This window comes from Dipodomys merriami, unplaced genomic scaffold, assembly GCF_024711535.1.
Source record: "Dipodomys merriami isolate MVZ:Mamm:240054 unplaced genomic scaffold, mDipMer1.0.p SCAF_21, whole genome shotgun sequence".
Classification (NCBI taxonomy): Eukaryota; Metazoa; Chordata; class Mammalia; order Rodentia; family Heteromyidae; genus Dipodomys; species Dipodomys merriami.
In genome coordinates this window covers 1,322,397-1,343,470 of record NW_027203493.1, presented here as the reverse complement: position 1 = coordinate 1,343,470, position 21,074 = coordinate 1,322,397, and the positions used below count along the sequence as shown (strand labels likewise).

General features: G+C 54.4%; 1 protein-coding gene across 5 annotated transcripts; it reads left to right on the top strand.

Moving 5' to 3' along the window:
- The first annotated feature begins 9,545 nt into the window (after positions 1–9,545).
- On the top strand, positions 9,546–18,500 carry Saxo4 (stabilizer of axonemal microtubules 4). Of its 5 annotated transcripts, none has more exons than XM_070031786.1 (14): positions 9,546–9,625; positions 10,070–10,209; positions 10,793–10,910; positions 11,137–11,293; positions 13,482–13,610; positions 13,844–13,907; positions 14,186–14,298; positions 15,240–15,299; positions 15,418–15,504; positions 16,374–16,487; positions 16,585–16,679; positions 17,234–17,386; positions 18,186–18,272; positions 18,403–18,500. In XM_070031786.1, exons 2-13 carry the CDS (start codon positions 10,101–10,103, stop codon positions 18,253–18,255), a joined length of 1,269 nt encoding a protein of 422 aa, XP_069887887.1. In that variant the 5' UTR covers positions 9,546–9,625; positions 10,070–10,100; the 3' UTR covers positions 18,256–18,272; positions 18,403–18,500. The 5 variants fall into 5 exon arrangements, with proteins under 5 accessions (XP_069887887.1, XP_069887884.1, XP_069887883.1 ...); XM_070031783.1 differs by lacking the exon at positions 9,546–9,625 and adding an exon at positions 9,688–9,894 and having other exon boundaries at positions 13,509–13,610; XM_070031782.1 differs by lacking the exon at positions 9,546–9,625 and adding an exon at positions 9,689–9,894.
- The last annotated feature ends 2,574 nt before the right edge of the window (positions 18,501–21,074 follow it).

The following is a 21,074-nucleotide window of genomic DNA, read 5'->3' as shown; positions in this document are numbered from 1 at the left end:
CTCAGTGTGTTAAAGGTTTAGTCACCAGTAGGAGATGCTGGGACCCTGAGGAGGTGAATCCTAGTGGGAGGATGTTAGGTAATTGGGGGCGTGCCCATGAATCAGTATTGGGACTTCACCTGCTTCTAGTCTCCCTGCTTCCTGGCTGCCATGAGAAGCACAGGCTTCCTCTGTCCTTTGCTCCCACAGTGATATACCGTGCAGCCCACAGGACCAACTAATGGGCCAAGTGACTGTGGGCTGAAAACTCTGAAACTAGGGCAAGACCAGCCTGGTCAGGGGTTGAACTATCTCAGATATTGGTTATAGCAACTGAAAGTTGGCTAACACATGAGCGAATACCTAGGAGTTGAATTGCAGGGTTATAAAGTAGGTCTGTATTAGTTTAAAGAAACTTCTAAAGCTTCGAGAGTAGTGGTACCATCTTCTATTCCTATCAACAAAGTATGGGAGACTCATTTGCCCACTGGCTTGTGTGTGTGTGTGTGTGTGTGTGTGTGTGTGTGTGTGTGTGTGCACAGATCACAGTTTCTGGGCACAGTCAAGACCTGGGAACAGTCTCTGAGCTGCTTTTTTTTTTTTTTTTTTTTTTTTTTTTAACTGAGGTTAGCATTCTACCATTTGACCCATGGGGGGATGACTTTGACCATGAGCCTTAGATCTCAGCCTCCCTCTGAGTAGCTAAGATTATAGGTGTGAGCCACCACCACACCTAGCCTACTTACTATTATTTCTATCTAAATTGAAGATGAAATTCTCCATCAAAATGCAGTTCTTTTTTTAAATCTTCATATTAGCCAGTATTACAGATAGCCAAACTACATGGATATAGGTATAAAAGTTTGTGAGACATCATCTCAACCAATGGCTGGGTATGGTGGTGTTATCCCAGCTACAAGAGAAACATGCCAACCCTGGAAATAAAGTGAGACCCTATGTGGAAAACCAGTGGAAAAAGGAGGCATGGCTCAAGTGGTAGAATCCCTGCCTAGCAAGTGCAAGACCCTGAGTTCAACCCGCAGCACCATCAAAACAGGAAAAGGAAAAAAAAAGCCAGATTGATGGACCCTGACCTCCAGCCTAGGATCTCCTGGGCTCCTGGAGCTCTCGTAAGAGAGGGCTCCTGGAGCTCCGAGATCTCTCGACATGACCCCTTGAATCCGAAAGTACACAAACTTCAAAGATGTGTGAACTGCTCTCTCTTCATGCCAGCATCCCAGGGCAGAGGTGGGGCAGGGCAGCCCCAGGGAAAATGCCCATGAGAAGAGGATGCTGATTAGGGCCCAGATGCACTGATCTGGATCCTGTGGGATACACATTTTGTAGGCTAAGGAGAATCCTCTGCCCTGGATGCTATGCCTGTCATCTGGAGGTGCATCCTTTCCTACTACCCTCCTTTGGCACACCTGAAGCAAGGTGCCCTGATTCCTTGGCAGTTTTAGGTCTTAAAGGGTCTCAGGCTTTAAAAGACCAGAATCATGATTTCTTTGGCATTGTTGTTCACAAGTTTTCAGCAGGCTCACCTGTATATTCCATGTGACTTCTATGTCTCAGAGCACCATGGTGCCCTTTACGTGACAACTTGACTGGGATATTGGGTGCCCAGATGTTTGAGAGTGTTTCAGGATGAGACAAACATTGAAATCAGGCCAAATAAAGCGGGTTTCCCTCCCTACTGTGGATGAGCCCTGACTCATCAGGAGGCCTAAGTAGAACAGAAAGTCTAACCTTCCTCTGAGTAGGAGGAAATTCCTCCTACGGATTGCCTTCAGAGTGGGACATTGACTTATCTTCTGCCTTCACACTCAACCTGAAATAAGGGCTCTTGCTGGATTCCAAGATCCCTGGCCTTCAGACAGAGGCTGTATGTATCTTGAGCTCACTTGATTCTAGGACTTTGGCCTTAGAATAGAGCTAAGCTACCTACTTGCTGCTCTGGGTTTGCAGCTTACCAACTAACTGGACTTGGATCTTGGGACTTGCCAGGCTTTGAATGAGTCAGTTCCTTACAATAAATCAACACGTGTGTGTGAGAGAGACAGACGGACAGAGACAGAGACAGAGGCCTGTGTGTGTATGTGTGTATACAAAACACTATCAGTTCTGTTTCTCTGAAGAACTTGACTAGTACACAGAACACACCTTAATTTCTTTCCCAAGACATTTCTTTCCCAAATCCTCTTTGCTTTTCTTATTTCGCAGCAACGCTTCCACAGCTTATTCTCCAATACTCAGGAGCATAAACCAGTCTTCCATGGAGTAGCTTGGCGATCCAGCCATCTTTTGTTTAGTTTTGTTTTTTTTCCCAACCACGTGTGGAGAAAACCCTCTCCCTTCAGATACAGCATTCCACAGTTCCTCCACCAACCTCCTCAGCCCCCCCCCACTAACTGCAAGGGAGTCTGGGAAATGTAGTAATTACCATTGGTGTCTACCAAGAGCTTTCTGCTTGATGGCTGCCTGCTAAGCACTTGAATGCTGTCTGTTCAGAGACCTAGCTCTATAGCTATGTTCTCCCAGGACGAAATCATCCACAGGCTGAGAGAGGTTGAGGAGGTGAGCCAAGGCCACGACCTTCCTCAAGGCTAGGCTTGAGATCTGAACCCAGATCCCTGCGCACATTGGCACGTCCTCGGAACCCCTCCCTCCCTCATCACTGTACAAGAAGCTCACTGGGCCTGGGGCAGGTTGGGACTGGTTCTTGTTTTCTGCTTCATCGTGCTTGTCTTCTGCAGGAGTCATGAATTTTTAAAACTTGTGCAAGATCAACAAGTTCACCCAGAGGAGACAGCGAAAGAACAGAACAGGCAGAGACAGAACAGTCATAAATAAGCCCGGCAGAGCTCTTCCGGGCAACGTGCGCAGCAGCGGGGAGCCATCCTGCCCACCCCACAGGAACACTGGAAGTTAGATGTGCTGAGGGGATGTACCTAACACACCGTGGCTATGTAGGAGGCAGGAAGGGGGCCGCTGCCCCCCCCACCCCTTTCCTTCTAAAAACGAGAAGTGGGAGGGGGTGTTGGGGTACTAGGGCTGCAGCAGCTCCCGTGGTGAGGGTGCTTACTGAAGGCAGCCCCCACAGCGCTTTTTAAAGATGGGCTCAATCAGGTGCCAGTAACTCACACCTGTAACCCTAGTTACTCAAGAGTCTGAGATCTGGGGATAATGGTTCAAAGCCAGCCTGGGCAGTCTGTGAGACTCTTCAATTAACCACCAAAAGGACCGAAGTGGAGCTGTGGCTCAAGTGGTAGAGCACCAGCTTTGAGCAAAAACAAAGCTCAAGGAGCTGGGTGCTGGTGGCTCACGCCTGTAATCCTAGCTACTCAGGAGGCTGAGATCTGAGGATTGCGGTTCAAAGCCAGCCTGGGCAGGAAACTCCATGAGACTTATTTCCAATAACCATTCAGAAAACTGCAAGTGGCTCTGAGGCTCAAGAGCTGAGGGACAGCACCCAGGCCCAGAGCTCAAGCCCCAATACTGGCACAAAAACAAGCAAAACATTTCTCCAGGAGGGGCCTCTGTGCCATTGGGGCGGGGGTGAGGGTGAGGGGGGGCTGGTGTTCACACACAGTGTATATGTGGGAGGGGGTGGACCTGGGTGGGGTTCATCAGATGTCTGTTCCCATGGCAGAATGGGAGGGCTGAGTCCTCTGATCCACATTGGGTTCTGGACTAGGAGGAATGGCCGGTGCTGGTCCAGCTAGTAGCGGTGCTAAGCATGGTCTAGAATGAGCGGACTTCCCTCCATTCAGCCCCGAAGCAAGCAGGCAGGGTGGCAGGCTGGGAGAATGGCCCTGTGGTCTCTCAGCTCTTTCAGGATGGGCAGAGGGGACATGAAGCGAAGCGTCATTTCAGTATCACTTTGAAGGACTGCCAAGGCCAAACAAACAACACATCACAGACTAAAAGCAAAGGAGCCAAACCCCCTGTTCTGGCTCAACATCTTCTTCATAAGCAGAGGGACCAGAGAGGGGCCATCTATTAAGAAAAGTCACACACAAAATAATGGCATTCGCAGGGAAATGGATGGAACTAGAAGAAATCATGTTGAGTGAGGAAAGCCAAGAGCAAAGAGACAAACGGCACATGGTCTCCCTGATAAGTGGATGTTAAACCCAAAACGTAAGGTGATACGACAAAGTTAACAAGACTCAAGAAACAAAGGACCTCCATTCATCTGGTTGAATCATTACTAAACACCCCATGCTGTTGATCACATATATGGTATATATGTGCACGTCTGAGGGAAACTAGGAGGAGGACACAGAAACCAGCGGGAAACGGGAAAACATACAACAGTGGGACCCATCAGCTGCACTGGACATTGATCAAAATGAACTAAGCAACTCAATGGCAGCGATGGGAGGGAGGGAATGAGTGGGAAAGAGGGAACAGCTGACTCTATGCAAAAGGAAAGGAATGTACATATCACCCGATGTGGAAGAAAGAACCATATAGTCAAAGCCCATAGAACTCATACACTTTATAGACCACAATGGACAATTTGTCCCGTGAAGGTTAGAATGTGTTTGTGACTTTAACTAAGCATCACTATCCCACAATACTGTGAAATTCGTGAAATTGTATAATCACTTAATCACAATAAAGAATTTGCAACAAAAAGAACAAAGAAAGAAAAGTCACACAGCATTATCTGTGCCAGGGCCAGAGCCCTTCTTCCTGCCACCACAGCCTCCCAAACACACTATGGAGCTAGATGTGGAGAGACCACCAGAAGGACAGGTTTTTTCCCCCTAAAGGATTAAAACAGTCACTGAAGGCTTGATTTTGAAAACAGCCTGGAAAAGCTGTAGCTTCATGTATGAGGTGACGTCAACTTGATCACGGCATGGTCTTGGGAACCAGGCTGCCCAGGTTCCAGTAGCTGGCTCTGCCTTCCTAGCTGTGTGACCCCAGACTAGATTTGCAGCCTCTCTGTGCCTTCATGTTAGCTGTGCTGATGGGAGGTACCTAACCCACTCTGGGTGACTTGCTGTCATTGCCCTCCTACAATGCACCTGCTTGCATGCCTCCCAGGATGGAAAACTCACTCCCCCAGGTCTGCCTGTTCTGCTGGATGGTTTCTGTGTCTGGAAGCTTTTCCATTAAACTAAAGTCTGCTGATTTGTCTCTTCACAGCAAGAGCTCAGCCCTCTGAGGCCAGTCTTAAAGACGTACCAACCAAGGCCAGATGACGCATGCTCCGTTGTGCGGTGTCCTTTGCCCCGCTGAAGCCTCCTTTGGGGAGCTGCAGCCCCCATTCGGCTCAGAACACAGAGTGCAACGTCTGTTTCCCCTCAGGAATCAGCAGGGTCAGGTGGTATGCCTTGCGGCCTACTATAAGGTCTGGATGCCATTGAGCTCCTGGCCAAGGAACTCACTGACCCTGAGCTCCGAAGATGCTCTCTTTATAAGTGCTTAAACCCCAACTTACCATGACTCAGAGAGGAAGCAGGGCTTGCATTGAGGGCAGAAGCCCCTGGAGCGGCCATAGGCCATGATATCTGCCTTCAGTGAATCGTAGCTGGCAGGTTTGTGCACACCTGTAATCCCAGCACGTCCAGCCTATGCTACAAAGTGAGATTCTAGCTTAAAAAAATAGGCTGGGTGCCAGTGCCTGTAATCCTAGCTTCTCAGGAGGCTGAGATCTGAGGATTGTGGTTCAAATCCAGCCTGGACAGAAAAGTCCATGAGACTCTTATCTCCAATAAACCACTCACAAAACCAGAAGTGGCGCTGTGGCTCAAGTGGTAGAGGGCTAGCCTTGAGCTGAAGAGCTGAGAGACAGCGCCCAGGCCCAGAGTTCAAGCCCCATGACCGACCAAAAAAAAAAAAAAAGAATGAAACTGATGCCAGGGGCTCACATCTGTAATCCTAGCTACTCAGAAGACTGAGATTTGAGGATTATAATTCAAAGCCAGCCTGGGCTCAAAGTGGTAGAGTGCTAGCCGTGAGCAAACAAAACAAAAGCAAAAGGCTGAGGGACAGCACCTAAGCCATGAGTTCAAAAGCTCCAAGCTCCATGACTGAAAAATAAAAACCACAGAATAACAGCATACTTCCTGCCTTGTAGGGTGAAATAAACAGTGATGAGAGACATGGCTGCAAACTCAGTTCCCAGCACAGAGGAAGCGCTTAATAAATTAACCTAAGGACGAGCGGAAGGTGGAGTGAGGTGAGCTGATCCTTCTGTCCCTTCACTGTACAAACCGAACTGAGGCCCACAGGTCAGAGGCCCAAAACTCAAGCAGCAATTTGGTCACCACTAAGAGCTGCATCCAAGCGGGCAGACCCTAGGCCAGTACCCTGTGTGGGAACCAAGCCTTCTGTTCTGGGGAGTCCAGAGCCATCTGACTGCTCTGCCTCTTCCTGGAGCACCTCCAGGAGTCTGTTAACAACATATTGTGGCACATCCTGCAGTTCTGCATGACAACCACTGGGTGTCGCTACAAAGCAAAAAGAAAGCCAGGCCTGAGGGATACAACAGCCAGATCTATGGGAATGGAGACAAGAAAAGCTACCACCTTCCAGAACTCCTGCCCCAAGCCCTTTGTCAGCTTCAGCCACCCAAGGTCCCCCGGGAACCATTTCAAGCCATGTTTCCATCCTTCTGCCCTGATAGAAAGAGACCTGGCCACTGCTTTCTTAGGGGCTGCTTTCCCTGCTTAGAAGTACAGAATGGGCTCAGGGAAGGAGCCATGTGCCTTGGGTCTTGCAGCCAAAGCAGGTCTTGAACTCAGATTCAGGCGTTATGCTTTGTATCACATCATCACCTGGCTGTGCTTGATATTTCTCCTAGACTTCTGGCTCCCCAAGGGCAGTTCCCTGTGGAACCCTGTCTCCCTGGGGCCCAAGCCCCAGTGAACACTTCAAAGGCATCTCTCTCTCTCTCTCTAGGGCCTTTTCCTGTCCAGTAGACAGTGCTATGTGCGAGGTGCTAGGCTAAGTCCTACCTTTGAGCCATAACCTTCAGGCAGATGCCAAAGAGGAAACAGAAGCATAAGTCTCATCTTACTCATTCAGGGGCAGAACCTAGGGCTCCTGCTATCTGAGCGGTGGCTGAGAGGGAGAGTCTGCCCTGTCCAAGGACTTTGTCCTGTGTGTCCCCCACCAGTTGTTGGTCTTTCTCTCCTGTGTATTTATTTATTTATTTTTCGCAGAGCTGGGGCCTACTGTCCAGGCAAGCACTCTTCCATTGAGCTAAATCCCCACCTCTTTCTTGTTTTATTGTGTTTGTTTTTGTTTTTGTTTTTTTTTCTTTTTTAGGGGGAGGAGTACTGGTGCTTGAACTCAGGGCCTGGGTGCTGTCCCTTAGCTTTTTCACTCCAGGCTAACACTGTACCTCTTGAGCATTAGCTCCATCCATTTCCAGCTTTTTCCTGGTTCGTTGAAAATAGGAGTCTCATGAACTTTCTGCCTGGCTGGCTTTGAATCCTGATCTTCAGCTCTCAGCCTCCTGTATGGCTAGGATGACAGGTGTGAAGCCAGCTGCACAGTTTTCTCTCTGTGTTTTTGAGCCTCTGTCAGCTGACTGGTAGCTACTCACTGGTAAACAGGGCCATAAGCATTCACTTAGGAGGCTGGGAGCCCTGCCTATCTGTTTGCCCCCCACCCCCGAGTCCTGTTACGGCCTTGGCCAATTGAGACCAGAGTTTCTCTGTGAGAGAGGCTGGCACAAGCCCCTTGCTGGTAGGGCTAGTTGGGCCAGAGCGTTTCCTGGGTGGGGCAGCCTTTTCCTTCTACCTCGCCATTCACTGACACCTCACTTTCTCAGGGGGGCAGGGGGGCACTGGAACCAGCTCACATACTTCCACAAGATGAAGAGAAACTTCCAGGGTACCTCTAAGTTGCCTACTAAACTCTGTCACTTCAACTCTGTCAATTAAATTACTTGACTCAGGTGCCAATGGCTCACTTCTGTAAGCCTAGATACGTGGGAGGCCAAGAGCAGGAGGATCACAGGGGGAGGCCAGTTCTGGCAGAAAAGTTAGTGAGAGTCCTCCTTCTCAATCCATAGGTGTGTGCCAATGGCGTGCCCCAGCTATGTGGGAGGCTGAGATTCGGAGGATTACAGTTCCAGACCACCCTGGAGGAGAAAAGTCTGTCAGCTGCCACCTTCTCAGAGGGAGGCTGGATGTACTGTTGCACCCATCATCCCAGAAACACTCAAAAGCCTGAAATAAAATAATGAGAGGCACGTGGGGGAGTCTTGGTCCAGGTGCATACATACCCAGGCAGAATGCAAGACCCTACCATAAAAATAGCTAGAAAACAAATTTAAAAACCAGGGCAGAAGCCGGGTGCTGGTGGCTCACATCTGTATGCTAGCTACTCAGGAGGCTGAGATCTGAGGATGGAGGTTCGAAGCCAGCCCAGGCAGAAGAGTCCCTAAGACTCTTATCTCCAGTTAACCAGCAAAAAGCTAGACATGGAAGTGTGGCTCAAGTGGTAGAGCACCAGCCTTGAGTGAAAAAGCTAAAAGACAGGCTCTGAGTTCAAACCCCAGTATAGACACAAAACAAAACAAAACACAGGACTGGAGGTGTGGTTCAATGGGACAGTGTTCACCTAGCAAATGGCCTTGAATTCAAGGCCCAAGGCTATCGCTCCCCTACCCTTTGGTGTTGATACCTTGGAAGCTGCTTCCTATCTTTGGGATCAGTATAGTAGAAATACTATACAGCCCCGAGCTTGCCTCCCAAGGCTCTGTTTGGGTGATTTTGTGTTAGTAATTTGAAAGTAACTGTGGTGGGATTATTTACAACCCAGAAATTGACAAATGCAACAAACCAGAACCTTCTCCTGGGGGAGGAGGGGATCTAGTTGTCTCATGGACAAGCTGCCTGTGACATGGGCTGTAGAACCATCCGAGGGCCTCGTTTGAATCACAGCCTGAGGGAAGGGAGCCTGGCCCCCTACCAGACCCACACGCTGGTTACATCTGGCAGAAGGTTTGGTATACCCTATTCCTGGGGAAATGGGGGGCATTGCAGGGAACGAGAAGGTACCAGAAAATGTGTGTCAAAGGGTTTAGTGCAGACTTGCCAGGAGCAGAGCATAGTAAATATTAATTTACCGAGAGGCCTAAGAGTGGGATCCAATATTCACCATGTCTGAATCTCAAACTGGCTTGTTTTCTGATTGCCAGATCTCCGGCCTGCCAAGCTGCTGTTGATGCGTCTAAATCTCATGTTCCCCTTGTGAAATAGAGATAATAATAGCTACCTCGAAGAGCCGCTCCGAAGATGGAGATGAAAGATGTAAAGTGTCTGGTGAGAAGTGGATATTCAATAAACAGGAGTGATTGCTCAGGATTATCTTTTATTTTCTGTTACTCAGGCAGAAACGCTGCCCGACTTTGTGCAGGCAGCCGGATACGAGCTAGGAGCTGTGGAGACAGGGCCTGATCTCCGCAGCTCCAGTCCTGGCCTTCCTCTTTCTGGCTGGGTCACAAGCCCCTTTCAGTGAGGCCTGAGCCCTTAAGGGCTTCAGAGTTGTGAGGACGCTGTTGCTAGGCACTGGTTGCTAGGCAACTCTCTGTTGCTTCTGGCTTGGCCACTGGTTTCTCTGAGCTGCTCCTGCCTCCTCTGGTCTCTGCGGACCACGCAGCTACTCAGGAGGGCAGGTGAGGGTGGGGCTCGCTGCGTGGGGCCCTGGGAGAGCCTAGCCAGCGTCCAGTGGGATGTGGGCAAGGCCAGGGAGCCAGAGAGACTCATGGGTGCGGCTGGGCATGAGCAGTAGAGCTAGGATGGTCCAGAAGTTCCAAGAAACACCCAGATCAGGGGCCTGGGAGCGAATCGGCTCTCTCGGCCCTGGGAACTTCACTTTCCCAGCTGTCCAATGGTGTCAGGTTAATAGGAAGTTGGGAAGAGGACAGGAGACTCAAGTAGCCAGGTGATGACAATTGAAGAGTAGTTCTATTATTTTTCTTTTCCATTTGGGGGTGTGGGTGTCCAGGATGGGGATGGACACCTAGAAAAAGAACCTGGCCAGGTGGGGGTCGACTGCACCCAGGGGGACATGGAAGCCAGGGCTGGGGACTGATGAGGCTCCCCACGTTCCTTCTCAGGCCCTCAGGGCCCTGCCCCAGGTACAGCACCATGATAGGGAAACTTCCCATGGGTGTTGCCTCCCCTTATGTGAAGATGAGCTCAGGGGGCTGCTCAGACCCCCTGAAATTCTACGCCACCAGCTACAGCACAGCCTATGGTGAGAAACCACCCCTATCCCCTACCCCCCCCCCCCGTGGAGAGCCGTCTCTGGGACACTTGGGCGGGATAGAGGGGCCCTGGAGAAGAGGGGGGGATCTGCCCCTCCCCTCCCCTCCTGCAGGACCACCGCTGCCCCACGCACGGGTGCCGCCGACATCTGTCACTGGCCACACGACCTGTGCCCTCACCATCCTGCTGTTCACAGCCCCATGTGCCAGGCCTCCCCAACACCCACCTCACAGCGGCCCCTGAGCCCCAGGGCATGGCAGCTGTGTCCAGCTGCCTTTTTTGTCAGTTGTGGGGCTTGAACTCTGGGCCTGGGCGTTGTCCCTCAGCTTAAGGCGAGCGCTCTACTACTTGAGCCACAGCACCACTTCCGGTTTTCTAGTGGTTTATTGGAGATAAGAGTCTCACAGACTTTCCTGCCTAGGCTGGCTTTGAACCTCGATCCTCAGATCTCAGCCTCCTGAGTAGCTAGGATTACAGGCGCGAGCCCCCGGCGCCCGGTTGCAAGTCCCCTTCTTCCTCCTCACCTCTGCTGACCCCAACTCTTGCCCCTTCCCCACTGTTGCCCTCCGCAGGACGAGGTGAGTTCAAGCCCCACCTGGGCAGCCATGAAGGCACAGGTTACAAGTCAAACTACCGTCCTCTGGCCACCTACCAGCCCAACATGGATAAGATGGACAATCCAGCCATGAGGTATGGGCTGCGCACCCCCTCCCTTCGTCCTGCTGGGCCTCCGCGCTCCTCGCCACAACTTGGGATTTTAGGGGGCTCTGGGTGTGAGGCCCAGGGACCCCTGAGTTCCCTGGGAGAGGAGAAGGAAGTGGGGAGCCCCTAGGAATAAACCACAGCTGCTCAGGGCAAGGGCAGGTGGCCAGGTGGTGCTGATCGTCCCAGCCCCCACTCTGCCTGCCTTCTCCAGAGAACAGGTCCGAGACAGCCTCCACTCAGTGGCCAGCCAGAGTTACTGCCCTCCAGAGAAGCCCGATGCCAAAGGCCCGCTGCCCTGGAACATGCACCAGTCTCCCTCAGGCTACGGGCGGGAGCGGCTCCACACGGGGCCCATCACCACCAAGGAGGTCAGCGTGGAGCTCTGGAGGGGAGGCAGGAGGAGGCTGAGAGGTTGGAGTCCTTCAGGGACAGCGCTGCTAACTGTGCTCGAGACGGAAATGGCTTCGTGGAGGAGCCACCCTGAGGAATGAGGGACTTGCTTACCTTTACTCCTGCTCCAGCTCTGCCCCCCCCACCCCTGCTCCAGCTCTGCCCCCACCCCTGCTCCAGCTCTGCCCCCCACCCCTGCTCCAGCTCTGCCCCCCTTCCCTGCTCCAGCGCTGCCCCCCTTCCCTGCTCCAGCGCTGCCCCCCTTCCCTGCTCCAGCTCTGCCCCCCCACCCCTGCTCCAGCTCTGCCCCCCCCACCCCTGCTCCAGCTCTGCCCTCCTTCCCTGCTCCAGCGCTGCCCCCCCTTCCCTGCTCCAGCGCTGCCCCCCCACCCCTGCTCCAGCTCTGCCCCCCCCACCCCTGCTCCAGCTCTGCCCTCCTTCCCTGCTCCAGCGCTGCCCCCCTTCCCTGCTCCAGCTCTGCCCCCCTTCCCTGCTCCAGCTCTGCCCTCCACCCCTTCTCCAGCTCTGCCCCCCATCCCTGCTCCAGCTCTGCCCCCCTTCCCTGCTCCAGCTCTGCCCCCCTTCCCTTCTCCAGCTCTGCCCCCCTTCCCTGCTCCAGCGCTGCCCCCCCTTCCCTGCTCCAGCGCTGCCCCCCTTCCCTGCTCCAGCGCTGCCCCCCTTCCCTGCTCCAGCGCTGCCCCCCTTCCCTGCTCCAGCTCTGCCCCCCCACCCCTGCTCCAGCTCTGCCCCCCACCCCTGCTCCAGCTCTGCCCCCCTTCCCTTCTCCAGCTCTGCCCCCCTTCCCTGCTCCAGCTCTGCCCCCCTTCCCTTCTCCAGCTCTGCCCCCCTTCCCTGCTCCAGCGCTGCCCCCCTTCCCTGCTCCAGCTCTGCCCCCCTTCCCTGCTCCAGCTCTGCCCCCCTTCCCTGCTCCAGCGCTGCCCTCCACCCCTTCTCCAGCTCTGCCCCCCATCCCTGCTCCAGCTCTGCCCCCCCCACCCCTGCTCCAGCTCTGCCCCCCTTCCCTGCTCCAGCGCTGCCCCCCTTCCCTGCTCCAGCGCTGCCCCCCACCCCTGCTCCAGCTCTGCCCCCCATCCCTGCTCCAGCTCTGCCCCCCTTCCCTGCTCCAGCTCTGCCCCCCTTCCCTGCTCCAGCTCTGCCCCCCCACCCCTGCTCCAGCGCTGCCCCCCTTCCCTGCTCCAGCTCTGCCCCCCTTCCCTGCTCCAGCTCTGCCCCCCCACCCCTGCTCCAGCGCTGCCCCCCTTCCCTGCTCCAGCTCTGCCCCCCCACCCCTGCTCCAGCTCTGCCCCCCATCCCTGCTCCAGCGCAGCCCCCCCCTTCCCAGCTCTCTCCAGGTCCCTCCACACCCGTCACCACCCCCAACCCGACTCCTCCCAGTCTCCAGCAACCCATCCCACATCCAAGCTCTTTGTCACCCCCATTGTCACGATCATCCCATCCATCTTCTTTGTGGAACAAAGATAGAGAGATGGAGAGGCAGAGAGAGTGTGTGTGTCCTGGGACTTGAACTCAAGGCCTGGACACTGTCCCTGAGCTGCTTAAGTCTAGTGCTCTGCCATTTTGAGCCGCAGCTCCACTTACAGCTTTTTGGTGGCTCTTTGGAGATAAGAGTCTCACATACTTTTTTTCTCCAGGCTGTCTTTGAACCGCAATCCTCAGATCTCAGCCTCCTGAGTAGCTAGGATTACAGGTGTGAGCCACTGGCACCCAGCTCCATCTTCTTTGTTTCTCTCATTATTAGCATCATTCATTTTTATCATCACCATGGTCTCCAGGACACACCTCTGTCCATCCATTCATTCATCCATCCATCCATCCATTCAAATTCATCCAATCAATGTATTTGGAACGTCTTTCACAGTTGGAGGAGATGGGAGCAGGGGAGAAGTAGGGATAAGGATGAGAGCTGGGAAAACTCTTACTGTCGGGATAAAGCCTTGAAGGAAGGTAGCATCCTCTACTTGCAGCCATTTGAGAGATGAGAGTTCTAGGCACTGCCAGTGGCAGGGGCCGAGGCACTGCAGAAGGCGTGGGGGGTGGGGGGAAGAGGAGGAAACGCTGCACCATCCCTGCCCCAGAGCATCATGGGACCCCACCAAGGAGAGTGAGGAGGTGTGCGTAGAGGGCCATTGGTACTTCCTCCTCCAGATCAGGAAGGTTCATTTCGACACGCAGGATCACGGGCCCCAGACCATCACAGGGCTGGAGCCCAAGCAGGTGCCTCTGCTCCACCAGCACCTCGACAAGGGCTCCCTGGAGCTGGAGAACATGCGCCATGTGAGCGGAAGCCTGAGGCTGGGGGCTGGGAGGCAGGCCCGAGTCTGGCTCCATAGTCCGATGCTGCATGTCAGCCCTTGCCGACTCGCCCAGGGAGAACTTGGAGGGGGACTGGGGCACCAAGAAACTCAAGAGCCAGGGATTTGTGATCGGATTATTTCCCAAACAGCATTAAGGTGACCCCCATGGACACCCTTCTGTCCCCGCTTAGCCTCCCTCTTTTTGTGTTCTAGGGGCCTCGATACATGACTACAGAGTACAACGCCAAGTACCTCAAAGATCCTCCCCACCAGGCAGGTAAGCCCACCTGTGAGCTCAGGCCACCCTGCCCAGTGGCCGCCTCCATGGGTCCCCGTGGGTGGAGCGGCCCGTATGCCCAGGACCCGCTGTGTCCCAGAGCCATGGCTGAGCAGAGCTGCTCCCGGCCTTTCCCTGGCCCTTACATCTGCCCGCCTCTGTTCTGGAGTCTCCATCCTGAGACCAGCATCCTCAGCTCCACTGAGCTGCACGGATCCTGGCCGGCTGTGTCCCAGCCTCTGTTGTCCTGGGCAGCACAGGAGATCTGTCTTTTACAGAGTTCTTGCACAAAAAATCCATTGGCGCCAAGGAGGACACTGGCTTCACCAAAGATTCCAACGAGAATCCTATCATCTTCCAGCCACCGTCCCAGGCTCCTCCTGGAGACCCCGTAAGTTCCTGGGGCCCTAGCTAGACTTTCAATGTCTCTGAAGCCCTCTGGTCTACAGATTTCAAGCTTTATTCAAAGCCCCACGTTGAAGACAGGCACTGGTGGCTCACACCTGTAATACTAGCTATTTAGGAGGTTGAGACCTAAGGATCCCCAACCAAAGTCAGCACAGGCAGAAAAGTCTGTGAGACTCTTAGCTCCAATTATAACCAGAAGAAAGCCAGAAGAAAAGTTATGGATCAAGGAGTCGAGGGCTAGCCTTGAGTAAAAAAGCTAAGGGGAGATCAGGAGGCCCTGAGTTCAATCCCCAGTACTGGTGTGTGTGCGTGTACACTTGCACACACACACACACACACAGAGCGCCCATGTTCAAACACAAGATGAAAGAGCTTAGTAAAAAACACTGCTTTGAGGTCAGGTGCTGGTGGCTCATGCTTGTAATCCTAGCTACTTAGGAGGCTGAGATCTGAGGATCGCGGTTCAAAGCCAACCTGGGCAATAAAGTCTGTGACTCTTATCTCCAATAAACCACTAGAAAACTGGAAGTGGCGCTGTAGCTCAAGTGGTAGAACACTTGTCTTGAGCTGAAGAGCACAGGGACAACGCCCAGGCCCAGAGTTCAAGCCCCACGACCAACCAAAAAAAAAAGAAAAAGAAAAAGAAAAGAAAGAAAGAAAAGGAAAAGAAAACCACTGCTTTGGTGCATTTCCCCCACCACAGAGAGGAGAGTCTTGAGGTGTGGGGAGATGAAGGTGCTCCCAGCCATGGCCCTGGGATTGGCCTTCCTCCCCCAGCTTCTTCCTTTCCTCAGTCACCCAGCGAGGCCCAGCTGTGAGCCCCGGCCCTCCTGAGAACTCAGCACAGTGAGGGGCATCTCCAAGCAGAGAGGGCATCTGGGAACAGGTGCCAAGCTGAGGCTCCCTTGTGGACCCCTTTTTCAGGTCCTCCTCCCAAGCCAGAGTGTCACCAAGTCCGACTTCATGCCAGTGACTCACCCACAAGTAAGCAGCTGCCCTGGGGTGCAGGAGGGGGGCTCCTGGGGAAGAGGGAGGACAGGGGCGGGGCCTGGAGGTGTGGCCACACCCAGAGGTGAAGGCATGATTGCTTTGCTTCTCTCAGGGAAGTGACCACCTCCCCGTGTTGGCCAGAGGCTCTGAGCGGGAGACGGGCTACAGCCGAGTGAATGAGAGGATCCTGAACCCCAGAGTGAGTGATGGGGTCTCAGGCGAGAGGACTGGATAGCTGGACCCGTGGGGACCGGGGCCTCCCAGGAGGAGGGGAAGGAGTGTGCTCAGAAACAGCCAATTACACTTAGGAGGCTGAGCCCGGAGGATCGAGGTTCAAAGCCACCCCAGGCAGGAAAGTCTGTGAGACTCTTATCTCCAATTAACCACCAGAAAACCAGAAGTGGCACTGTAGCTCAAGTGGTAGAGCACTTGAGGCCTTGAGCTGAAGAGCTGAGGGACAGCACCCAGGCCCAGAGTTCAAGTCCCACTACTGACCAAAAAACAAAAACAAACAGCAACAACAACAAAGAACAGCAATTATACTCAGCAGGAAGGTGGTGTGCATCTGCCTGGCCTCCACTCTTTTTTTTTTTTTGTCAGTTGTAGGATTTGAACTCAGGTCTTGGGCACTGTCCCTGAACTCCAAGGCTAGCACTCTAGCACCGTTTTACTTCCGGTTTCTGGTGATTAATTGGAGATCAGAGTTCTCACAGACTTTCCTGCAGGGGCTTCAGATCTCAGCCTCCCGAGTAGCTAGGATTACAGGCAGGAGCTACCAGAGCCAAGCTTGGCCTCCATTCTTTTCCTGTGTGTTTGCCAGTACAGGGCTTGAATTCAGGGCCTCCGGCTCTTGCTTGGCTTTTTCTGCTCAAGGTTGGTGCTCTACCACTTGAGCCACACTGCCACTTGTAGTTTAACTCATTGGAGTTAAGGGTTTTATGGACTTTCCTACCCAGGCTGGCTTTGAACCGTCATCCTCAGAATTCATCCTCGAGAGTAGCTAGGATTCCAGGACTCCTGCCCCTCCCTGCCTGGGGTGGTTCCATCTTGTGGCTCTGACCCCTCCAGGTACCCCCACCAAGTCTAGAATCCAGAAGCCTGGGCTCCCGGCAGTACCAGGCACCCCAACGAGTACAACAGTCAAACGTGGCCATGCTTGGCAGAGACACTGTAGGAAGAAAGGTGAGGCCTGCCCGGCCCGGCCCGGCCCAGCCCTCCACCCCCAGCCCCCACCCTGCTCCGCCCCACCTGATGATCTCCCTGTCTTCCCCTGGGACAGGAGCTCTCGGGGTTCAGTCTTAACAACCCCACCTACTTCCGGAGCTCCTGTGACCCCAACAGGGATCAGCAGTACCTGACCACCTACAACCAAGGGTGAGAGTCCGCCATTGAGACCCATTTCACAGACTGGAAGAACGAGGCAGGGATGTAGAAGCTGCTCATAGCTTTGGGGAGATGACCCACGTTGAACTCTCTAGTGTGGTGTTCCCCTGAACCAAACTTTCAAGTCAGGTTCTTCTTGGGGGCCTGTGGGGGCTTGCGGGGGAAATATGGAGGGTGGAGGGGAGGCAGCCAGGAAATGGGGGAGGGAGGAAGTGGGGGTGTTAGGAGGCCAGCTGTTCCCACAATAGAAACTGTACAAAACAGTGTAGGACACACCATTCAGAATCATCCCAGCCACCGGGTGAGAGAGTGGGTGCTCACCCCTACTCCCATCAGTCTCTGGGATGATATGAAGTCCCTGGGCCTCCTTGATCCTAAGATACTAAGTGTAGTCCATGGCGGGTGGGCTCTGGACTTGGAGGAAGGGCTCAGGCAGGGCCGCCAGCGCGCGCACGCTCCCTAGTGGACAAGGGCTTGGGGTGCCCCGGAGGAAGACCAGGTAAGACCAGCACAGGGCTGGCTGGTCCACCCCTCCTCTGTTCCAGGTACATGGACAACATCCCCAGAGGCCGAGACTGGGAAGGCTGGACTCGAGGCGGCGTCCAGCCCCAGATGGCAGGAAGCTATGCCCTCAACATGGAGGGGGCCCCAAGCCCTACAGAGTGCCAACGGCGCCCGAACCCCCCCAACATGGCAAGGTTAGCAGACCCAGGGTTCTCTCCCTTCTCACGCCCCTCAGCCAGCTCCAGGTCCTTCTCCTGCCTCCGTCTGTCTGCGCCTCTGCGAGGCCATTTCCTCTGGTTGGCCTTGTGTGTGTGTGTGTGTGTGTGTCTGTGTGTCTGTGTGTCTGTGTGTCTGTGTCTGTGTCTGTGTCTGTGTCTGTGTCTGTGTGTGTGTTGGTCCTGGGGCTTGAACTCAGGGCCTCAGTGCTGTCCCTGAGGCATTTTTTTGCTCAAGAATAGCACTCTGTCACTTGAGCCACAGCTCTACTTCTGACCATTTTTAGTGGTAAATAGGAGATAAAGAGTCTCACAGACTTTGCTGTCCAGGCTGGCTTTGAACTTTGATCCTCAGATCTCAGCCTCCGGAGTAGCCGGCATTACAGGCGTGAGCCACGCATGCCAAGCCTCTTGGTTGGCTTTTCTGCCTCTGTCTGTCCAGTGATTCCTCCCTCTGGGCCCCCATCCCCCCTTCCTACTCCCCCCCTCCAGCTCCCTTCTGCACAGGGGCAGTGTGGGAGGGGGTACAAAGATGAATGGCCGGTGGATCTGCCTCTCTCCTGATTCCTTTCTACTCAGCTCTTCAAAACCTGTGCTCACGTGACACGCGGCCCAAGTTGGCAGGCACCGAGGTTTTGTGGCTTGGCTGCTTTGGCTCAGGCTTGGACTATTCTCTGGCTGTCAAGGAGGAGCTGGCAGAAGAGAGGGTCCAGACCCCTGCTGCTCCCTCTCTCCCCCTCCCTCCTTCCTTCCCTCCCATCTTCTCTCTCCTCTGCAGAACTATGACCTCAGCTGACCCCTTTTCCCGAAATCCAGCTCATGGCACCTACCACCTGGCCTCCAGCTGAGCCTGAGGCCCCCCCAGGTAAGGGACCTGAACCCCCTCCCAGGCTGCTCCCTGGAGCAGCAGCCCTGGTGTGGGGGTGGACTCTCAGAGGGACTGTCTTTGACAGTTGGCAGAACCACTTTGCCCTTGCTTCCGTCCCTCTTCCCAGGCTGCACTGCCTCCCAGCGACAGGAGCGGAGCCCAGCCTTCCCTCCAGCTCCCACGGAGAGCCCCTCAGCTACTTTCCTAAGGAAATAAAGAGCATAGCATCAGAGGACTGTGCCCGCCATTGTCAGGGGACTGGGGAAAAAAGGGGGTGATCTGGGCCCTGAGTGCTGGGGTAGAGAGGCCAGGGTGGGGTTGAATCTGGGACTCACTGGAGAAGGAATCCCTGTGGCTGTAGGACAAGGCTCCTGCCCTTCACTACCCTAGGCCTTCATTACTTGGTCTATAAGATGGAGGTGGGGTTAGGGCAAGGACGTGTGTGCCTTCTGTGACTATGCTGGATGGGTTGAGGAGGAAGGGTTTAAGTGGAGGAGAGCAGAGACCAGAGACCAGCTTCCAGAAAGATGGAGGTGAGTCCATGATGGCTGGAGAGCTGGACATCCAACATGGGGGAGGGAGGCTGATTGCAGAGGTTGGTGCTAGGCAGCCTCTTTGTGAGAATGAGAACACACCGGTGGGTGCTGCACCTTAGCGCAAGTCCTCACAGGCAAACATCAGTGGGAAGAGGTGCTGCAGCCTGGCATCAGAAGGCCCCGGCCTGCAACCTAGACTGGTTCTCAGCATCCTTTGCCACACAGCCAGGTGCATTTGTGCAGTACACAGCCCACCAACTGTGTAGCACGTCCCCGCCAGCACCAGCCAGGACCCAGAGGGGCGAGGATCTAGATGAGGCTCTGCTGGTCCCTGCTGTACCCAGTGCAGTCCCGCCTGACGGGCCCAGGGCCTGTCCACAGCCTGGGTGGGGCTCCATGTGGGCTGTGGGTGGCTCCAGCTGGTTCCGCATTCGAGGAGGTGGAGCTGAGGACACAGAGTCTCTCGGCTAGAAACCCAGCCAAGCTGGGGGCCCAGGGACAGCCAACAGGCTGTGGGTGGGGACCTGCTGCTCCATGACCCCCCCAAATGAGAGACGAGACCCCGTCCAAGAGATGGAGCTCTACCCCAACCCTGCCCTGACCGCAGCGTGGTCACACACACACGCACACACGTGCGCACACACACACACACACGCGCGCACACGCACACGCGCACACACACGCACACACACACACACACACACACACACAGACACACACACACAGACACACACACACGTCCTCCCTCTGTGACTCCTTCCCACAAGAGAGTGCTTTTTTTTTTTTTTTTTGTCAGTCAGGGGGCTTGAACTTAGGGCCTAGGCGCTGTCCCTCAGCTCTTTAGCTCTAGGCTAGCGCCCCAGCACTTAAGCCACAGCACCACTGTGAGGAATCGAACCCAGGGCCTCATGCATGAGAGGCAAGCGCTCTACCACTGAGCCAGCTTCCCAGCCCTCTTCCAAGTTTCGGAGTAGTTTATTGGAGATGAGTCTCCCGGACTTTGCTGCCTAGCTTGGTTTGAACTGCAGTTCTCAGATTGCAACTTCCTGAGTAGCTAGGATGACAGGTATGAGCCACCGCCCCCGGCCCAAGAGTTCTTTTCCACCTCACAGCTCGAGTTTCCCACTCACCCTACTTCTACCTGGATGTGGTGTCAGAGACAGGGACACTGGAGCCCGATTACTTTCTCTTTCTCTCCCCTCCCCCTTCTTCCCCCCTCCCCCAGTCAGTGTCCTGGATCTACCAGTGGAACAACCCCCCGCAATGACTCCTCCCCCGCCCCTTGCCCCTGGTCCAAAGGGGGGCTACATGAGGACATCGGATGGCAGGAGGAGGGGCTGGGAGGGGCTGGGTACAAGCCTGGGTGGGTTTTGGCACCCTGGTCTGGTACACATGGCCTGTCGCAGGTCACACAGCCATGGACATGCGTGGGGCCCCTGGGGAGGGCAGAAGTCTGGGAGGGGCTGCGTGAGGCTCAAGCCACACCCCTTCCTTGGGCTCCGCAGCAGCAGGCCTGTGTGGGAGGGGCAGGGAGAGCACACGCACGCCTGGACAGCAAGGGCGAGCGGCTGGGGGAGGTCCCAAGAGGACAGGCTGGCATGGCCAGCAGGACCCGGAAGGGAAGTGTGCGCACAGGGCAGTCTTGAGGTCCTAGCTAAGGAGCCTTCAACACGGGCAGGAACGACGTCTGTCTGACAGCTGAAAGTCCAAAGCCTGGGTCAGCTCCTGGCTTGTTTGGAAGGGCTTGCTAAATACTACATGAATGAATGAATGAATGAATGAGTGAATAAATACGCAAAGGAGTGAATCAGTTCATGCAAGAATGAATGAGTGAATGAGAGTGAGTAACAAAGGGAAAGAATGAATGAGGAAGGAGCAAGGGAGCGAATGAATAAAAGAGTTAGTGAATGAGTGAACAAATAACGGAGTGAATGAATGCGTGAGAGTGAATGACTGACTGAACAAATGAGAGAATTGTGAACAAATGAGCACCTTAGGGAATGAGTGAATGAGAGCGTGAGAATAAGTGAGTAAAGGAATGATTAAATGAGCGAATGACCGACTGAATGAATGAATGCGGGAGAGAATGAGTTCATGAGTGAATGAATGAATGAGTGAAGAACGGCGTGACCATGCCTGTCAGTGGGCGCAGCAGATGGCATCCCTGTCAACAGGATGTCAGCCGCCCAGGCTCTCCACATCTGGGCAGCTGGCCGCGGAGCCCCGCGGCTGGGCTCGGCCGCCCCTTCCAGGGGCCGCAGCT

Bases quoted from the DNA above. Each gene is read 5' to 3' on its own strand.
- Saxo4 (XM_070031782.1), top strand. From the start codon at position 9,731: ATGAGCAGTAGAGCTAGGATGGTCCAGAAGTTCCAAGAAACACCCAGA. The intron at 9,895-10,069 runs GTGATGACAATT...GTTCCTTCTCAG, and splicing joins CAGGAGACTCAAGTAGCCAG to GCCCTCAGGGCCCTGCCCCA. The intron at 14,299-15,239 runs GTAAGTTCCTGG...CCCCTTTTTCAG, and splicing joins AGGCTCCTCCTGGAGACCCC to GTCCTCCTCCCAAGCCAGAG.